General features: G+C 36.0%; 2 protein-coding genes across 37 annotated transcripts; both read right to left on the bottom strand.

The window, feature by feature from the left end:
• Nucleotides 1-3,541: 3,541 nt before the first annotated feature.
• Nucleotides 3,542-11,590, bottom strand: LOC103436756 (uncharacterized). 36 transcript variants are annotated; one of them, XR_011579134.1, is made up of 18 exons: nucleotides 9,453-11,590; nucleotides 9,138-9,305; nucleotides 8,984-9,040; nucleotides 8,366-8,424; nucleotides 8,065-8,272; nucleotides 7,627-7,665; nucleotides 7,202-7,233; nucleotides 6,775-6,927; nucleotides 6,323-6,482; nucleotides 5,977-6,225; nucleotides 5,468-5,581; nucleotides 5,259-5,358; nucleotides 5,013-5,125; nucleotides 4,769-4,926; nucleotides 4,493-4,587; nucleotides 4,344-4,400; nucleotides 4,183-4,263; nucleotides 3,542-3,980 (listed from the first exon to the last, which is right to left on the bottom strand). XR_011579134.1 is itself a non-coding variant. In XM_070818823.1 (9 exons), the coding sequence occupies exons 6-9, from the start codon at nucleotides 4,900-4,902 to the stop codon at nucleotides 3,936-3,938; spliced, it is 252 nt and encodes an 83-aa protein (XP_070674924.1). In that variant the 5' UTR covers nucleotides 4,903-4,926; nucleotides 4,999-5,125; nucleotides 5,259-5,358; nucleotides 5,468-6,225; nucleotides 6,323-6,482; nucleotides 6,775-6,927; the 3' UTR covers nucleotides 3,542-3,935. The 36 variants fall into 36 exon arrangements, 5 of the variants coding, with proteins under 5 accessions (XP_070674924.1, XP_070674923.1, XP_070674925.1 ...); XR_011579121.1 differs by having other exon boundaries at nucleotides 4,183-4,400; nucleotides 6,767-6,927; nucleotides 9,125-9,305; XR_011579119.1 differs by having other exon boundaries at nucleotides 4,183-4,400; nucleotides 9,125-9,305.
• Nucleotides 11,591-14,970: 3,380 nt separating this feature from the next.
• LOC139194604 (disease resistance protein RGA2-like) lies at nucleotides 14,971-16,258 on the bottom strand. The gene is made up of 2 exons (XM_070819490.1): nucleotides 15,113-16,258; nucleotides 14,971-15,030 (listed from the first exon to the last, which is right to left on the bottom strand). The coding sequence occupies exons 1-2, from the start codon at nucleotides 16,256-16,258 to the stop codon at nucleotides 14,971-14,973; spliced, it is 1,206 nt and encodes a 401-aa protein (XP_070675591.1).
• Nucleotides 16,259-19,766: the final 3,508 nt, after the last annotated feature.

Below are 19,766 nucleotides of genomic sequence, written 5' to 3'. Positions count from 1 at the left end.
AATCCAACCACTTGTTAGAATTTTTTACGTTGAAAATTTATAAACTTGGAAAATTAGACATTTTATGAAAACAAAACAACTTGGAAATTGAATTCATCAAATTATGTACATTTCTAGGATACACATGAGAGTAATAGTTTTTGAGAAACAGAAGAAGAAAATATGGAAGTATCAGATCACATGGCTTTGGCTGAAGTAGGGGCGCTGATTCTTGTTAAGAACTAGAATGTTAAAATCTCAAATTTCCCTCATATTAATATATAAGGATTTTTTTCCTTCACCAAAAAAAATATATATAAGGAGTTTTTTTTTTTTAATTACAAGCGATTATAATATTTTAAGCTAAAGCAAAGTGAGGGGAAATTTTTGGATTATGAATGCATTGGATTGAAGATGAAGGGTGGTAATAATTTGTCACCAAGGCAATTCATCCGTTGTGATAGAAATTTTTTTGAAATATCATAAGAACTTGTACATTGTTTTCAATTTGTCATATGAACTTATATTTTAAATGATATTCATATGAACTAAAATTTCAAATGAGATGAGAACTAATGATTTTAGAAAATTGATATAACAGATTGTTTAAAATTTTAGTTTATATGAAATATTGAAAATAATGTATCAATTCATATGATATTTAAAAAAAAAATTCCTAAGTTTTAAACTACATTTAAAAATAAATACATTATATGCTTAAAAAAAACTACATTATAATATTTTCAATTTAAATCCACTCATGTTTACATTTGGAAAATTTTATTTAGGATGGTGTTATCCACACATTTATTTTTATTTCTCACACACCTTATAATTTTTGATTTTTTTTTATTCATTTGATCAAACAACCAAAACTGAGAGATATGTGTGTATAACACATCCCTTTATTTAATCCCATATAATCCCTCTCTACCCTACTCTCTACACTCTTATAGTTTTTAATTAAGAAAAACTAACGAAAGAAAACTTTAAAACTTTAAATTTTAACAAAAAAATCACTTAATAATTTTATTTAATAGTTAGGATAAAACTCAACATTAAACAGCATAATAAAATTGGTCCAGCTGCCAAAATTTTCTCTTTCCTCCTTTATTTTTCACCTGACCCCACCTGCTCTCTCTATCTCTATTTCTTTCTTTCTCTCCCCTCTCCTCCTTCACATGGCATATATATATATATATATATATATTAATACGAATTGTATAAACTATTCAGTTTAAAGATGAAGATGTACTTAAATAATTACTGTTTATTAAAAACAGTTACCATTTATTTGGAGGGATTGAATTGCCTAAAGTTATTTAGAGCATCTTCACCAATTCCCAATGGCCCTTGTAATTGGGTAAAGCTGCCTTCTCGCCCACAAAAACGAAGGTAGATTGTCTGTCCTCTTGTTATGGTGCCCTTTTCATCCCTTATTATTTGTGCGATTACGATTAAACCACGTCAATATTTTATATTAATTTTTTGAATAAAGATAATAAGACAAAAATTAATAAGAATATAAAATGTTAACGTGGCTTAACTGTGACCGTACAAATAAAAAAGAATGAGAAAGGCACCATAACGGAGGGCAGACAATCTACCTCCCACAAAAACTAGCTCCATCAGTGAAAAATTGAAGGACTTGGATTGTCTGCCCTCCCCGTGCCCTCCTGTTTTGTGTGGTCACGTTTAAGCCACGTCAACATTTTATATTATTTTTTTATAAAAATAATAAAACAAAAAGAAATAGTAATATAAAATGTTGACGTGGCTTAACCGTGACCACACAAACATGAGGGCATCGAAATAGGAGGGTAGACAATCCAAATCCCTTTATTTTCACTTTACAAAACTGTATTTGAAATCTGAATAACCCGTCTTTCTCGTTTCGAAACAAGAAGCAGTTCTGATTCTGTACGTGCTTAAAACAATTTTTTCTAACTAATATTAGAGCTTTAAACTTTCTTTTGAGCCTTCGGCCCCTTTATATTAAAGCAAAAAAAGTAAAGGGTGGGAGATAAAAAAATGTTGATTACTTTAACTTTTTCTGCTTTTCTTTTTTTATTGGTAGAGATCAAAGTCTTTCTCATCAGTCACCACTTGCACTACCCTTTGCCTGCTACGGTCTACATCACCATTAGCTTTACCCGGAATTGGATCCATCCGGATTCAAATTGTGAGAATTTTAAAAATTTTCATATTTTAATTATTATCATGTATCATGCAATTAAAAGTTTTTTAATTTTTTTTTAATTAAACACATATAATATCTAACGAAAACTGATAGTATGATATAGAATAAACGATTAAGACGTTAAAATCTCTAAAATCCGCATAAAATGAATCTGAAGAGTATCCTCATCTGCTTTATCCACTTCTTTTCATTATTGAACGAGGATGATCCACGTCTAAAGTAAATCTATCCTTTAATTATTAATTTTTTTTATTGGAATGTACCCCTCTATTATTGTATCTGTTATCTGTCATCCTATTATCCTTTTTTGCACTTCTTTTCATTATTGAACGAGGATGATCCAGATTTCTCTCTTCGATACAATATTACAAGTGCAAAAAAGGATGATCCAGATTTCTCTCTTCGATAATAGGATGACAGATAACAGATACAATAATAGAGGGGTACATTCCAATAAAAAAAATTAATAATTAAAGGATAGATTTACTTTAAACGTGGATCATCCTCGTTCAATAATGAAAAGAAGTGGATAAAGCAGATGAGGATACTGTTCGGATTCATTTTATGCGGATTCTAGAGATTTTAACGTCTTAATCGTTTATTGTATATCGTACTATCAATTTTCGTTAGATATTATATGTGTTTAATTAAAAAAAATTAAAAAACTTTTAATTGCATGATACACGATAATAATTAAAATATGAAAATTTTTAAAATTCTCACAATTTGAATCCGGATGGATCCAATTCCGGGTAAAGCTAATGGTGATGTAGACCGTAGCAGGCAAAGGGTAGTGCAAGTGGTGACTGATGAGAAAGACTTTGATCTCTACCAAGTACCAATAAAAAAAGAAAAGCAGAAAAAGTTAAAGTAATCAACATTTTTTTATCTCCCATCCTTTACTTTTTTTGCTTTAATATAAAGGGGCCGAAGGCTCAAAAGAAAGTTTAAAGCACTAATATTAGTTAGAAAAAATTGTTTTAAGCACGTACAGAATCAGAACTGCTTCTTGTTTCGAAACGAGAAAGACGGGTTATTCAGATTTCAAATACAGTTTTGTAAAGTGAAAATAAAGATGATCTATTTGTCAACTTTTTCCGCTTTCACCCCAAATAAACCAACCCATCCTTTCCTTTTTTTTTTTTTTTTTATTTTGATCCACCGTCCTTTCCTTTTATGCTTTAATACAAGGAAACTTTAACAGAAAGCTGCTAATACTGTTTATTTTAACGAAAAATTATATTTTTACACTAAAAAATCAATTCTAATGCTATTTACTTTACACTTTATTTTATCCTTATCGTTAAAAGTTTTTAAACCATTTTTCATTAGTTTTCTTTTAATATAAAGGAGGCGAAAGGCTCAAAAGAAAGTTAAACACACTACTATTAAAACAACTCATAAAATAAGGTACATAATTCACCGAGGAAGAAATTCGTAGGTTATGATTCCTCCTTGTAGTAATTCAACATCCAGAGATTCATCAATGAAAGCCCTTGAAGAGCTAATTTGTAATTCAACATGAATATCTACATTTGGATTACTACCGAATGCATACTGGCATTCGTCTATTATCTTAGCTGAAACCCTAATCACCGTCCAAGGTGTTGATGGAGGACCGGCATTAACTGAATTTAACCGATCGGAAGTCGGAACACATAACTATCGGAAAATATGTTGCCGAGCTCACAAACTGCTTGACAATGCTTCTGCAGAATCCCACATCAAATCGCTCCTCCGGGGATCTCCAATGAAGTCAAAGACTGCATCTGCATTTTGAAAGCCTTCTGCTGCTGTGTACCTGAAACCGGAGTTTTTAAGCAATGAAGTGAACATGTTTACGTTTCATCACCCATAAATTTGACATACATGACTAGCAAAGATTAAACTCAACTCAACTAATGCCAACAAACTTTCTGACAAATTTAAAAGTATAATCTGAGATGTCAAGAAGGTGGGAAATATGGAAGGACTCTTCATTTGTTCGTATGTAAAAAAGTTACCCGCATTTGGTTGCGATACACTTCCTTCCAGCAACTTTGGCTGCTGCGAGGCCTATGCCGATGTTCTCCACCACAACACAACTGCAGAAAAGAAAAGATGTTATTTTTTATCCTAGAAAATTGGGGTTGTGAATGCACAAGTGTTTGTAGGAGCAAGTAGCTTGCTGTTTGCAGCTTGAATTTTCTGCTTAAAATAACAAAGACTGCTCCCTTCATATCTGCAGTGCACGGTTTATTATAAACACGATTAATTCTCAAAGATAAATTTTCAATTCTTTATAAGAAAGTGCCTCAAAGGAGACAGTGTTACCTTCACGGCCTGGAGAACTCTGTAAAATGCTAAGGTGTTGAGACAACGGTGAGTAACACCATCAGGAAGAGTGACCCAAAGTATCCAATATGGAACTGCACCGACATCGTCATCATCATGGCATTCCATGCAAAGCAACAAACCAAACTTTGTTTTGCAACACAAATGACTCTTACAACATCGTTATCATCATTGCATAAAGAGTAATAAGTGCATGGTGAATATGAAATGGAGAAAACCAGAAAAAACGCGTAAAAGTAAAGGAGAAAAGCACACCTAATATACTGGAGCTGATTTTACACTCTCATCCCCTATAGAGCATCCAGAATTTCTTTCTTTCATTAAAGACAGTACGAAGTACATAAGACAATGTACGAACCTTCCATAAGTGCAAGCTGGGCTACGTCCATGTTTAGTAGTTTCCGCGGTTTACTCTGATAATGTAGGTTACATTTCAGAGAGAGAGAGAGAGAGAGAGAAAGAGAGAGAGAGGGAGAGAGAGTTACAAATAGGGTAGTACAATAGTTTTTCCACTTTCAGTCTCAAGCTCTCCCTCTATAAACGGCTGGCCGCTTCTTGCACCCTCCTTTCACAGCAATGCAGGGCACAATGGACGCTAGGAAGCCCAAGCTTCTAAAGATCCACACAACACAAAAAATCAACCGAATTCAAATCTCTGTGCAAACTCATAAGGATGCATTTCAGTTTGGCGATGAGTATGAACAAATAATATTGATCCAGTGTAATCGACAAGATAAAAGATTACCAATTTGTATCCAAATTAGGATTTGATGATAAGGAAACATGATTGAAGTTGAAGAATGATATATTGATCCACTGAGTTTTGAATGGAATCCCAATTCTGCCTGTACAAAGATAACACCAAAAGAACTTAAGAAAAATATAAAGAACAAATTTCAACTTCTAAACTGGTAGTAAAATGCTTGGAACTATTGCAACTGAAGATTCTGTTACCTAACTTCTGAAATACTATGCAGGTACTTGACTGTTCATCAAGTTACTCGAGGGTTATCAATCCAGACACAAAAACCAACAGAATTTAAATTACTCTGCTTACGATTCAAATATCTGTTCAGAAATTACAAGTAACCATAAAAATCTCAGTACAAATATGCATATGAATAATAACAAAGAAAAAGCAATTACAGACATTTCACATGTTATATGAACATGGTTTTACGAGATAACAATTCTTGGGATAACATTTGCCCACTTTCTTCATTATGCAGGAATCAAACGAATAAGGAAAGTGCAAAAGATTGAAGCACCAAATGTGATAAATCTGCTGCGTACTACCATTTTCATCGGGATAAAAGTCATTAGTCTGTAATTTTAAGATCAAAATCTTTCTCACATAGAGAAGAATTATTCCAATTGAAAAGAATTTGGTGAAGAAACAAGAAAATGAAAATGGTTCACTTTTAGATTCACAATAAGTACCCCTATTAAAAGTTATCAGGTACCTCAGAAGTTGGAACTCTCGATTGTCTATAGAAGCTAATGAAGAAAATGCCAGTTGAGAAGAGTTACGGATCACGTTATTCTTAAAATCACAAAGAGAACAAGTCTGGCCCTCTACAACAAAAAGTAATCATCTGCCGGATGAACAATTAAGTCCCCTTCGAATTTGATGGCAACATATATTTCTCAGCAACCTCACTAGACATTTGAGAAATTACATGCTCTAACTTAGTGCCAACAAGAAGTAAAAGCTGCAGGAAAGAAGTTACCATGAGTATTAATTCTCAAACTGGTTCTGTTAATTAAAACAGATAGCCTGATATGAACACAGCAGAAAAGCTCACATACTTTATATGTTGCAATTTTGCTGCAGGAACACCTCTCCTCTAGTATTTTCGTTTCCTAGGCCATAAAAGTTTATATCCACTGCCACCGCTGAGAGAGTGAGTTCCATGAACGAAAAAAAAATCCCTCGAAGACTCTCATGAGTTTAGGTCCAATGAGCTTGCTGCAAAATGAACACGTCATATGGTTTACAAAGTATTACCAACTACAGAGACAACACAATTATAAAAATTGTTACGTGCGTGGGGCATATATAGGCTTTATGCAGAACATTCTTGTTTCTGATTTAGTTATTGTTTGTTTTGACAAAAAAAAAATTGCAATCGAAAGTATAATTTTGGTTTATAAATAAAATATTTGTACGAGTGACTAGTATGATTATGTCATAACTGAAAATAATGGAAACTAACTTGTTGCAACTGAAATTTTTGCAGCCTTCACAATCACCTTTGTACCTCTTGGTAGGCAGACCAAAACCTTCGTCTTTAGAACTCTCAAATTCCAGTAATTCTCACAATCCAAAACACCAACAATAACATCACTCTCGATAATTGCATTTCAACTAACTTTCTCACTGAATCCCAAAAAGTCCCAAAATCCCGAATGCTCTGCTAGGAAAGACACAAAAAAACAACAAAAGTATCACTCTCAATAATTTCAACGATAATATGGATACTCAACAGTTCATCAAGTTCCTCAAGATATTAATCACAGATGCAAAATCAATAGAATTCAAATCACTCTGCATATGATTCAAAAATTACAAGTAGCCCCAAAACTGTCAGTCCAAAATCTTCATAAGAAAGCAATTACAGCACTTCTACATATTATATCAACATCATTAACCTGAAAACAAGTCTTGGGATAAAATAAACAAATTACCTCATTGTGCAGGAACCAATGGAATAAGCAAACTGCAAGAGACCAAAGCAACAAATGTGATAAAGCTACCACTACCATTGTGATCAAGACAAAAGTCATTAGACGATAATTTTAAGATAAAAATCTGGCCATAAGCAAATTCCACTTAAAAAGTTTTGAAACTAAACAATGTGAATTAGAATGAGAACTAGTCTGGGCCTATGGAACCGCCAGTGATCAACTGATGGTTGAACAACCAAATCCGCTTCGATTTCAATGTATTTCTCAACAACAACATTATAAGCCAGTTCTGAAATTACATGCTAGCTTGAAAAGCACTATAAGGCAAGTATATTACTGAACAAGGTAGAATGAGAAATTAGCATGCAATGGATGAAAGGAGGAGGAAACAATATCTGAAAAAACATATCTTGTACTTTAAGTACCTGGACTCTGTTTGCACCTACTGCACTACATCATTCCAGCTGAGTAAGAGCGTCATGAAAAATGCCAAAGGATGCTAAAAGAGTTATTTATGCCAATTGGAAACACAACATAAATGGTAGCAGAGTGTTTGGTAAGTTTTTTTGTAAAAGTGCTATTGGAAAAAAAAGCAGTATGATAGTGTTTAGTAAACTTTTATGTAAAACAGCAGTGACTCGCCTCTTGAAAAAAAAAGCTTGTTTTGAGAAGCTGCATTTTGCTGCTTCAGCTTTTTGCCACTTTTCAGCTTAAAATGACAGTGACTTTGAAAATAAGCTGAGTTACCAAACACAAATTTTACTCCAGCTTTTTTTCATCCCAGCTTTTTTTAAAATCACCTCAACCCCAAACTGGGGCTTAAATTCTAGAAGAGAAAAGGAGGTGGAGTTTCAAACACTTACATTGATTAAATAAATGCGACAGTAAAGTGGCGACGCTGCATAGCTTTGGCAGAGGGTAGATTCATCAAATTTTTGTAATTCCTAATTCCCAACTCTTGGGATGTAAGGTTACCCAACAAGTCTGGTAAAGCCTCCACTCCCTCATGTAGAGACTTGCATTTGTAGCCCACTACTAACCACTTATTGGGAATAGGATGGAAAGCCGAACCTGTGATTCAAACTGATAAGATTACATTCGATTTTGTGACGAGTATCTAACAAAGAATGTTGACCCAGTGTGATTAAAGGGATGAGAGCTTACCAGTTTGTCCAAATAAAAAATGATTCGGGCAAGAGTCTCTACCAGACTCCCAATTCTGCCTGGTCAGATATAACAAAACAACTTAGGAAATATATAGTACAGAACAAATTTCAACTTTTCAACTGATAGTACACAAAGCTTGGAAATACCATCTAGCATTGCAACAGTCGATTCTTTTGTCTAATCTCTGCAATAATGCAGGTATTTTACAATGCAATTACCTTCATACAATTCAAAAACTAGTCCAGAAAGCACAAGTAACCATAAAAATATCCGTCCAAATCTTCATATATAAGGATAACAACAAATGGAAAGCAATTTCAGCAGCTCTATATATTATATGAACATGATTTTACTTGAGTTGTGGCAATGTCTGATTAAAAAAGATTCAATACCATGAATGGGTGATTAAGCTCGTGGTTTAGCACTCATACAGATGAACTAAAGAAAATTAACATATCGAATTGATGTTGCCAGAACTAAGAAAGGTAACATGTAAAGGAGTGCCCACATGGTACCAAAAAAAAAGCTTGCTAGCTTGATAAGTACTATAACTTAAGGTATATGTTTTGAGAAATGAAGGTTGATCGAGAGATTTAACATCTCGTTCATCAGTACCTGTACCGTACTCTGTTTGCACATATTGGACATCCTGAAAAACGCCACAGCATGCCACTGGAAAACACAACATATATGGTAAGAAGTCAACAGTACAATGCACTTAGAAGAGAAGAGAAGGTGCGAATCTGAAAAGCTTACAAACACGGATTACTTTCAATGCGGAAGTTGGAGCCATTTTGGAGTCGTTTGTACATAACACTGGCATACAAGTAATCTCAGAGAACTGTGGCCCTGCACATCGTGAAATTTGGTTTTTCCAATACACATTTGTTGTAGTTTGGTAAGGTTCATCCACTCCACCACTATCCGACCCCGTGAACTGATTTAAAAGAAAGAGGAGAAGGATAAACAACTTTTGTTATACTAGTTTAAATTTGTATGTTGTAGTTGATACGAATAAATGAACAAAAGACGCAAACTTATAACATGAACTACGTAAAATGATTTCAAGAATTTTAAAACTTACTTATGAGATGTGGAATGTGAGAAATCTTGGGCCAATCTATGCCGCTGCCCCTGGTGCATCTTTGTTCCTGAAGGGGATGACATCCAGTAATATACAAAGCCTGTAATTTGGTGAGGCGTTGCAGAGCTTGGACACTAGGTAAATTCATCACATTCTTGGAATCTTCAATTCTCAGCTCTGTAAGGGATGTAAGGCTACCCAACCATTCTGGCAAAGTCTCCACTCCCTCAAAGTGATGTACCTCCAAAGATGTTAGAGAAGTGAGGTGTTGAATTTGTTCAGGCAGAGACTTGAGCCTTGGCCAACCCCTCAAGGACAAGCTTTTCAGTTGCATTAATGATCCAACTTGAAAATCAGGGAAAGAATCGAGCTCCTCCCAGAACCCACCGACACTCAATTCGTTCAAGGGCGGGAGCCGTTGTAACCTCGTCGGCAGATATTTTAGCTTTCGCCAATTTTCAATCTCCAAACTACGGAGAGAATTGAGGTTGTCTAAACTTGGAAAACTCTCTAAATTATGGAAATTGTCTATCATCAGCTCCTCAAGAGAGAGTGGGAATTGCATCCCGCTCACCCAACTTTCTAATCTTTCACACTCTTGAATCGCCAGACATCGAAGAGAGGGACAATGTTGTGGAAGAGCAGGTAAGCTTGATAATTCATGGCATGAAGTGGTTGTCAACTCCTGAAGAGAGGGGGCGAGGGACGCGCCGCCTTTAATTCCAATTGATGTCAGATATTTACAACCCCATGTAGTCAACTTCACAAGAGAGGCCGATACACTCAATGCGCCTGATAGCCCATCACAACTTGAAATATACAAATTGCAAAGAGATGCAAAGGTGTGAACCGGAAACGATGTTACACCATTGCAATACATCATACTCAATTCCTGGAGAGCGGTGCAGTACTCTAACCCACTCGGTAGGCTTGACAACCGTCTACAGCTAGAAATCTTTAATTCCCGTAGAGATGCCATGCCCTGTGTAATTGGAATCAACTCTAGATTATCGCATCCTGATAAATGCAGTTCCTCAAGGAGAGGTAGTGTGTCTAGCCCATCCGGCAAATGCCTCAGCTTTTCACGCTGATCAATAACCAAAGAGGAGAGATTATTATTGTTCTTGAAAATCCCTTGCGGCAAATAAGTAGGCTCCCCAAGACCTTGTATTTCAAGGGAAGTGAGAGTTGTTAATTCACGGCTAATTTTTTCTATTGGTGTTCCACTTATCTTCAACTTTTGAAGAGATGGGAAATGACTCGGAAAATTTCTCAATTTGGAACAATCATAGATCGTCAACGCCTCGAGGCAAGGAAAAGCCACTATTTTTTGTGTTGACATCGCTGGTGCTTCCATCCATTCAATTAGATCACCACAAGAAATATGTAATACTTTTAATGTAGGAAATAAAGTAATTATCTCCTTACTTGTCGTGGCTGCACTGCGGACAAGATGATAACCATAGAACTCAGCTCCAACACATTTCAAGTTATCCATTTTGTAAATCGTAAGCTCCATAAGATTGGGTAGATGACCGAGCGGTGGGACTTCTTTACATCTTTTACATCTAATTAACTCAATCTTCTTCAAGTTGTTGAGCAGTAACGGCCTACTCATCATCCACGCTGGAAACTGATCACCGTTGAAGTTTTCAATACGTAAGCTCTCTAACTCAGGATTCGGTCGGAGGTCATCCAGTACATCCCCCTCCTCGTTGTCAGCTGCTGACCAAATTCCCGTCCATCTCAATGTCAAATGGCGTACTTTCGTCTTATCCTCTAACTTAGCTTTATTTGCTTCTTCTCCATTCTTTATGTGCTCTATATTACAAACAATTAATTCACCTTTCAATTGTTTCAAGCCAGCCAACTCTTCAATTCGATGACCAATCTCATTACCCACCGAAAAGTAAGGTAATGTTCGAAGGCAAGTAAACCGCCCTATCCCCTGTGGAAATTTCTTTCCCTGACCAAAATAAATATGCCTCATGTTGATCAAGTTTTGCAGTTCTTTTGGAAACTCTTTAAGGGCACAATTTGTTGTTCTTAACGTCTGTAGGTTATAGAGCTTGCCTATAGAGCTGGGGAGTGCTTTGAATCTTGTTTCGGAAATGTCAAGATACCTCAAGTGTTTCAGCCTTCCAACTGAAACTGGAAATTCTTCAATATTAGCATTACTTAAATTTAAGACGCGTAAAGATTTGAATCTTGGAAGAATGTTACTAGGTACTTCACCATCGTAAAAAAACAACGACCGCAATTTCCTAACACTTCTTTTTGGAATTTTATCCAGCATAGAAGTAGAAGCCCGAGCAATAAGTCGAATCTCAAATGTATTATCTATGCCACATAAGTCTCCCGTCAAGCTTTCAGATTTGGATACAAGTTCTGCCATATCGTGCACAAGATCATGCATCTTGCATTTGCTAACAATCCAATTGTCACTCATTGTAGCATCTTGAAATAAGGAGCTCTGCAATAGAATATCAAAATATTCATTGCCTATGTCCTCCATATCTTTATTTTCGCCAGGTGAAGGGTGGAGTAGTCCTTGAGCCATCCAAAGTTGAATCAAGTTATCTCTTTGAATTTCAAAATCTTTCTTGAAAATTGAGCAATATGCAAAACATTGCTTCAATGATGGTGATTCTAAATTGTCAAAACTCAACTTCAAGACTGGCATAATTTTATCTTCTTCTTTTGATATGTTGTCCCATATTCTACTGTCTTTGAAGAACGACCATTCTTCAATACTTTTCTTAGTGTGCAAAATGCCTCCTAAAACATGTTGATTGGATTAGAGAGTTTCTATCGATTAATAGAGTAAAGTAGTTTAACTATGACTACAACGATTTTTTGGATCTATGCGAACTGCATGATGTTCTCCACCATTTCTTTTGTATCGGATGAAAAATAAGGAGAAAAATATACGATAGGGAAAAAAAAAAAAATTCTTAGTTAATAAACTTTTCAAGGTGTTCTAAAACAATATAGAAAATACATGACCTTAAGGCTATCTTCAATGTACATAAAAAAATGGGTTAATATGTGTTCTGAAATTTCTTGGCTTTTAACATTTTATACATTAAGTTTTCTTCATCTCAGTTTAGTACTTAAAATCATAATTATGGGACACTTTCATACTTTCATTAAGTTTTCCGTTAGAATCTCTGTTAATTGATGACATGACGTACACATAGATAATAATTGGGCACCACAAGTCAATCTAGGTCCACATGGATATTTAAAAATAAATAAAAATTAAAAAAAAATTAAAAGTAAAAGTAAAATCCCAAACCTAAACCTAAAATTTTAAAATTGCCCCCCTTTTTTGTCGCCCCCTTCTTCGCACCATTTCCAAACCCAACTACTGACCTCTCGACCTTATCAATCGACCCAAACGGGCTGAGCGAATCTGATCGAATGAAAACACTTCGTAGTTCAATCTCTCCATTTCCGGCAGCGGCGGCGCAAGTGGTGTCGAGTAGGGTTATTTGGGTGTCGAGGAGGGTGGCGTCGATCATGAAGGTGGGGTTAGAGTCGTAAAGGAGGCCGCCGACTGTCATGGGGCCGATTGGAAGCAACGACGTTGAGTTAGTGATGCTATTATGGGAGTTGTTTTGGGTTTGGGGGTGTGCAGAGGAGGAAGACGGGTGTGCTGTGGCGGTGGTGGGCTTGGGCTTTGCAGTGGAGGAGAAATTGGAAGGGCGTCGGGAGAGATCCGAGTTTAGTGATGTCGACGATGAAGACATTATCTTCGACGACGCCATCTCTTCCGTCGCTGATTTCTCAGGCCCCTCGGATCTGTCCACTCTCGGATTGGAATTTTTAAGGTTCTAATTTGTTTTTTTCTTTTCTTCTTTTTTGTTGGGATCAGACTCTGACCATAGCACAGAGAGGAGCAGCCTTTTCAACGAGTGAAGCGAAGCAGTTTTCCAAAGGATGGTGGCTTACCCTTTGTGGCTTAGGCGGCACTTGCGGCTTGGGTGGTCTCGGTGGACTGGGAGGAACAAGTGGGGTGGGTTGGGTTGGGTTAGGCGGTGCGATTGGTGGTTTTCTGTGTTGGGTGGAGAAGAAGAAGAAGAAACAGAGAGAGGAAGAAGGTGGGATGCGAATAATAAGTGGCAATTTTAAATTAAGTTCGGTTTTTTAGTTTTTTAAATTTTTAAAAAAAAATTTATTTTTAATATACACGTGGATTCAGATTGACATGTGGCGCCTAATCATTGTCTATGTGTGTGCCACGTCATCAATTAACAGAGATTTTAACGGAAAACTTAACGGAAGTATGAAAGTGTCTCATAATTATGATTTTAAGTACCATATTGGAACAAAAAAAACTTAATACACGAAATATTGAAAATCAAGAAATTTTAAAATAGTAAATTGAGAATAACTTTAAAAATTTAAATGAAATATTTTAAATTTGACTCAATTTTGTCCGATGCATAATTTTTATTTTTTTTAGTTCTGACTGTGGAATTAAGTGAAAAGTGATATCTGATTTTTCATTTGCCTCAAATAGTCAGATATGACTATACATTTGACTTCAAACATTATATTTGACTCCTATTTAACGTGCATCGAGCATGACATAACATTTTGGGTATGTTTGTTTCACTGAATTAACTTTCCAGTTACCCTATTTAGCAACATCCGATTTTCGCTAAATATGGGACTATATAAGAATCTATTAATCCTGACTTGCATAACTTTTTTTTTAACGAACAATATTATCTATACTAACTTAGTAAAGAAGAAAACGTGAACTTAATAAACGATATTATCTATACTAACGTAATAAAGAATAGAACGTGGACTTAACAAACAATATTATATATACTAACGTACTAAATAAGAGAACGTGGACTTAGCCTCGTATTAGGCTAGTAATAATATGATTTAAATTCACCTTTAACAATAATTGAACCTAAAATCTCTCACTTCCCACTTTAAAACTTCATTATTTAACCCCTTGCAGAAACATGGTCCTAAATAAGCCCTGAGTCAAGACTGCAAATGGGCAGCTCCCATGTGCAGCTATGCAAGTAGAATAGTCCAACTAGAATATTATTTTTTAAATGAAACAATATATTAATTGCATCACATAAGTTAAATTAACGAAAAATTGAATATAATAGTTTCGAATTCTTTTTGGTAAAGAGAGAGAGTTGAAGATAAAACGCACTAGGTGGACATAATAGTTTCAAATTTAATATTAGGGATGTAAGTGGTAGATTTTTATAGTTTAAGGACTAATTTTTTGAAAAAATAGTTAAGTGACCTAATTTTTACTTGAGTAATAATTTAAGGACTATCCTCTCTCCATTTCAAAAGTTAACACCAAACATAAGACAAGATAAAGTCCAATCCAAACCAATCCAAGCCAATTCCTACACTTAGTTCAAGCCAAGTCAATTTTAAAGTCAAATTTAACATTAAAATTGACTTTAAAGTTTTAACTACTAAAAAGCCTAACAAATACCAATTTGTAACAAAATAATTCATCCAATTTAAGTCACTTAACTAATTTAATTGATAAGGTGGTGTACACTATGGTGCGGATGCAAGTATTGTCCTAATTTATAAATAAAAACATGTAAAAATAATAATAAAAAAGGTGCAAATTTTGTGTCAGGATACATAGTAATAGTACACACATTTGCCACCAGTGGAACACCACCACAATTTTTCGCAATCTCCCTTCCGATTGTTTGGAACTCAGAAGCTATATGAGCACTGATATTGGGAAGAGCTCTATCTCTCATGATGGACCAACATTCATCCACAGAAAGTTTTCCCATATCATGTCGTGGAAGTAGTTTTTCAGAGATTGATGCAACTTTACCACTACGAGTAGTGACAACAATTTTAGATCCTTTGGCAGAATAAAGCTTTGACAAACATTCCATCAAATTCTCCCATTTTCTGGGATCTTCGTTCCAAATATCATCAAGTACGAGTAAGTATCTTTTATCTTTCAACTCTTCTTGCAGGTTGGTAAGAATTGCATTCAGGTTCTCTTTTGAAGGGACTTTTGCAGGGTTAAGAGATTCTAAGATCTGAAGTAGGATGAAATTGACGTCAAAGGAGTTTGATACACAAATCCATATTTTCTTTTCAAAGAACTTGTGTATCGAATCCTCATTGTAAACTAACTTGGCCACTGTCGTCTTTCCGAGGCCCCCCATTCCAACGATGGCCATAACCGCAAGATTTTCTTGATTGTATTTGGAGTGGATCAAGGTTGTAACTATATTTGACACAACCTCTCCCCTTCCAACAGTTATTTCATCTCTGCCAATGAGTGAGTGAGTTTGTCTTTCCCATCTATATTCCTGAGGGGTTGCATCTATTTTCTTGGAAACTAGACCAATGAAAGCTGCCTCACCCTTGAGATCTACCAAGGACTGGTTGATCTTCTGAATTTTATGTGCCATTTTCAAACGAAATGCAAGTGGATTGGAGAGTGAAAAGAAGTTGAGTACCTTTTTCTTCATATGATTTTGGAGCTCAACTTTATGGCGAACCACTTCGTAGTCGAACTCATCCATCAGATCGTCAGCATCATGAGCTATACCTTTAAGTTTCATCACCCACTCCTCCACCGCCTTGACCCGTTCTCGTGGTTGGTCGGAAATAGCTCCCAAGAAATCCTGAATGGTGAGTAATGACTGGCGAAGCCGCTTGAGTTCAGCTTTGAAACCCCAAGCGAGACTGAGTTCTTGAGCAGCAAGTGACGCCACCTTCGACAGTATTCCCTCAACAGAAAAAGTATACACAGTTTCAGCAAGCTTCCCTTCCATGCCGATCGCGTACTGAATGTTCTCTCAATTTTCTCTCAAGTTGATAGAAGAAAAAAGAAAGGGTAAATTACATAGTAGCCCCTCAGGTTTGAGGTCTATTACAACCCCATACAACAACTTTAAAACATTTCACTTTCATACATCAAGTACCATTTTATTTCAAAATAACACCTCCGTTAGATTTTCCATCCACTAGTCTGTTAAATGCTGATGTGGCTGCCACATTTGTGCTGATGTGGCGGCCATGTGGAAAAATAATAATTTTTTATACATTAAAAATATTATAATATTAACCTTATTAAAAAAAAAAAAAAAAACCATTAAAAGTCATCGTCTTCATCTCCACCCAACTTCATATCCTTCTTTCTCCTTCTTCAGCCCACCCTTTCCGTACTGTCTTTCTTCTCTTGGCCTTCCCCCCCCACCCCACCCAAAACCCTAAAAAACCCAGCTGTAGGAGAAAGAGCCCCTCCTTCAATCTTCATCTTCCTTCCCCAAACCCAGTCTTACACCGACCCATCAACCACCACCACGCCGGAGTAATCCCGTCCCTCCTCTTCCTCGCTGCCCAGACATCAACCTCTGCCCAACCCTCATCTTCCTCGCTTCCGGTGTAATCCTGTTAACCACACCACGTCGCCGGCTGCAACACTTCTCCTCTCCCGCACAAAAATCTCATCTCTCTTTCGCTTATACCAAATTAAGATCCACAAACCAAGACGACCCACTCAACCTTCTATCTCACAAAATTGAAAAATCTCATCTGTTTTCTTTTCTTACTTGGGCTTATTGATGTATTTTTGTTGGTTTATTGGGTTATGTAGTTTTGATTACTGGGTTTGGTTTGCATCTGAAAACAAATTAAAATGTGGGCAGAGGTCGAAGAGGCGGAGCTGGTCAAGGGAAGCGGGGGAGTCGAGTAGCTCCTAGAGAAGAAGAGAGATGAGAGTGAGGTGGAGACGCCGGAGATGAGAGTGAGGGGTGGGCAGAGGCCAAGAGAAGAGATGGAGTAAGGAAAGGGTGGGCTGGAGAAGAAGGATATGAAGTTGGGAGGCTTTGGAGGGAGAAGGAAGGATATGAAGTTCGAACCACCCCCTTCCCATCATCTTCAATAGATTTCAACTTTAGCCATCAATTCCTTTTCTGTAATCAACAGCGTGGCATCGAACGCGAACCCATCCAAAAACCCATTTTCCCCACCATCTCTTTCTTAGGCAAATCTGGGATTTCAAAATTTTTTAATTTTGGGTTCGCAATAAAATATCAGTTGGATTTTGGTTATAGGTTCGAACTCAAATACCCAGTTTGAATTCAAATACCCAACTAAATCAATTGGTGCGTGGGGGAGGGACGGATGAGCGGTGAAGGGATTTGGATTTGCTACGGCTCGACAAGAAGGCGTCGTGAAAGGGCGAGCAGCACATCTTGATTTTCAACCTTGGCGGCGGGACTTTTGATGTCGTGCTCTTCTGATAATCGATGAGGTAATTTTCGAGCTGAAGGCCAAAGCTGGAGACACCCATCCTTGGAGTTGTTGCCGGCGATAGGTGGTGGAAGGGTGCAAACGGGCGGGTGAAGGGGGGTGGGGTTTTCCTTTTTGGGTTTCTGGTTCGTTGGGGGGGGGGAAAGGTTGCTTCCTGGGTTTCTGGTTGGGGGTGCACGGGGATGGGGTTTTTTTTGAGTTTTTTTTTTTTTTAGAAGATTCATGTTTTAAAAAAAAAAAAATTTAAAAATTATTATTTTTGCCACGTGGCACACATTTGGCAGCCACGTGGCTCAAATGTAGTAGTCACGTCAGCACTTAACGGATCAATGGATGGAAAATGTAACGGAGGTACTATTTTGAAATAAAATAATACGTGAGGTATGAAAGTGAAATGTTTTAAAGATGTTGTATGAGATTGTAATAGACCTCAAACCTGAGGGGTTACTATGTAATTTACCCAAAAAAAAATGACGATGGCCGGCTGCAATACACCAGATATGGTTTTGAATACTTTCACAATATTTTTCCTTACACAACTTATAATCCAACTTTCTCATAATAATTGAAGGACATATTCGATCCTTTGCTTCATAGTCTAAGTGAAGGACATATTCAATCCTTCAATCCTTTGCTTTATACTTCAAGCGAAGGACATATTCAATCCTTTGCTTTATAGTCTATACACATCTAGTTCTTTCCTTACGTTATGTTTTCCATGTATCTTACGTTTCGAATTGAATTGGTTCTTCGTGATGCCCTGAGTGTACTTGATCATTATGAATTGCAAGGGCTTATTTAAATAATCCATAATTAAATGACAATTGATGGCAATATTGCAATATTTTTGGCTTATAAGCTATGTGTCTATACTTTTTGGTTCATTTGTTCTTTCCTTCCTTAATGCACTTTCAGGAATCTTACCATTTGCTAAATTACTTTTAAGTTCTAACTTTTTTACTTGATTTCTTCACTGTATGTATTGGTTCTTATGTCTCGCCACTGTTGACGTTAACCTTTGCATTTTGGCTCTTTTTCATCAAATAATCATGAGCAAGGATCATGTGTTCATAAGGAAATAAACAGTTTAACATTATCTAAAAGAACAATAAAAAAGTAATACTCCGAAAGCAAAATAAACAGCTACGCCAAGTAATTTACAAAGATTTTATTTCTTATTAAACAGATGATTACACACCATCTGTGTATATATATTTGACATATTCCAACTTAGAGGAACCTTTTACGTTTGACAAATCAAGTGGTGAGTAAAGGTTGCTTGATTTGTGAACCATATGGATTATCATATATATATATATATATATTAACAAGTTTCTATTTAGTGGCCGAACTAGGATCAAAAATAGGCTGAACCACCACAAAAGATGAAGTTGCACCACAAAGCATGCAATAGTATTAAATTGTGCCAAGCGTATATAAACACAATATTTTCGTGAATAATAACGTCCACCAATGAAAGATATTCATTTGCAAGTTGCTGCAGACTCACAAATATAGTTTACACATTTTCTTTCTAAAATCTAATTTAACAATTGACGCAATGCCTAAATTTGGACATCAATATCAAAATATCATCACTACATATATAATTCAAACTTGTTCAACAAAACATAGCCATTAGGAGCTTGATGGAGTTAAGTAGAGCTTGTTCTTATATACTGGGCTCACAAAATAAAATTAAAAAAGGCCCATAATGATCTCTTGTGACGAGAAAAGCCCACAGTTTTCTTACTTGAAATTAGGTGCCCTTTTTTCTTGCATTAAAAAGGTGAGACGATTTAATGTCAACTTTGTTAAGAAGTCCAACTGACTGGGGAGGGCGGGGTAATGAGTTACGATTAGAATTAGTTTATGGTTCAATTCTCTCCGATATTAACGCATAGGCAGGAAAACGAATGTATGCAAATTCCCAGGCTATAAAACATCAAACAAATATTCAGCAAAGAAAGAATGAATAGAGAAAAGAAAAAAAAAATTTAACAAAACACATTCGGTAATATTTAT

The sequence above is a fragment of the Malus domestica genome, chromosome 03, assembly GCF_042453785.1.
Source record: "Malus domestica chromosome 03, GDT2T_hap1".
Lineage (NCBI taxonomy): Eukaryota > Viridiplantae > Streptophyta > Magnoliopsida > Rosales > Rosaceae > Malus > Malus domestica.
The sequence above is the reverse complement of the archived record's forward strand: the minus strand, read 5'-3'. Positions and strand labels throughout refer to the sequence as shown.

Bases quoted from the DNA above. Each gene is read 5' to 3' on its own strand.
- LOC139194604 (XM_070819490.1), bottom strand. From the start codon at position 16,258: ATGGAAGGGAAGCTTGCTGAAACTGTGTATACTTTTTCTGTTGAGGGA. The intron at 15,031-15,112 runs GTGTGTACTATT...TTTATAAATTAG, and splicing joins GTGTTCCACTGGTGGCAAAT to GACAATACTTGCATCCGCAC.
- LOC103436756 (XM_070818819.1), bottom strand. From the start codon at position 9,180: ATGTACAAACGACTCCAAAATGGCTCCAACTTCCGCATTGAAAGTAAT. The intron at 9,041-9,124 runs GTAAGCTTTTCA...TGTGTTTTCCAG, and splicing joins ATTGAAAGTAATCCGTGTTT to TGGCATGCTGTGGCGTTTTT. The intron at 8,425-8,983 runs GTACTGATGAAC...ATATCTGACCAG, and splicing joins GCAAACAGAGTACGGTACAG to GCAGAATTGGGAGTCTGGTA.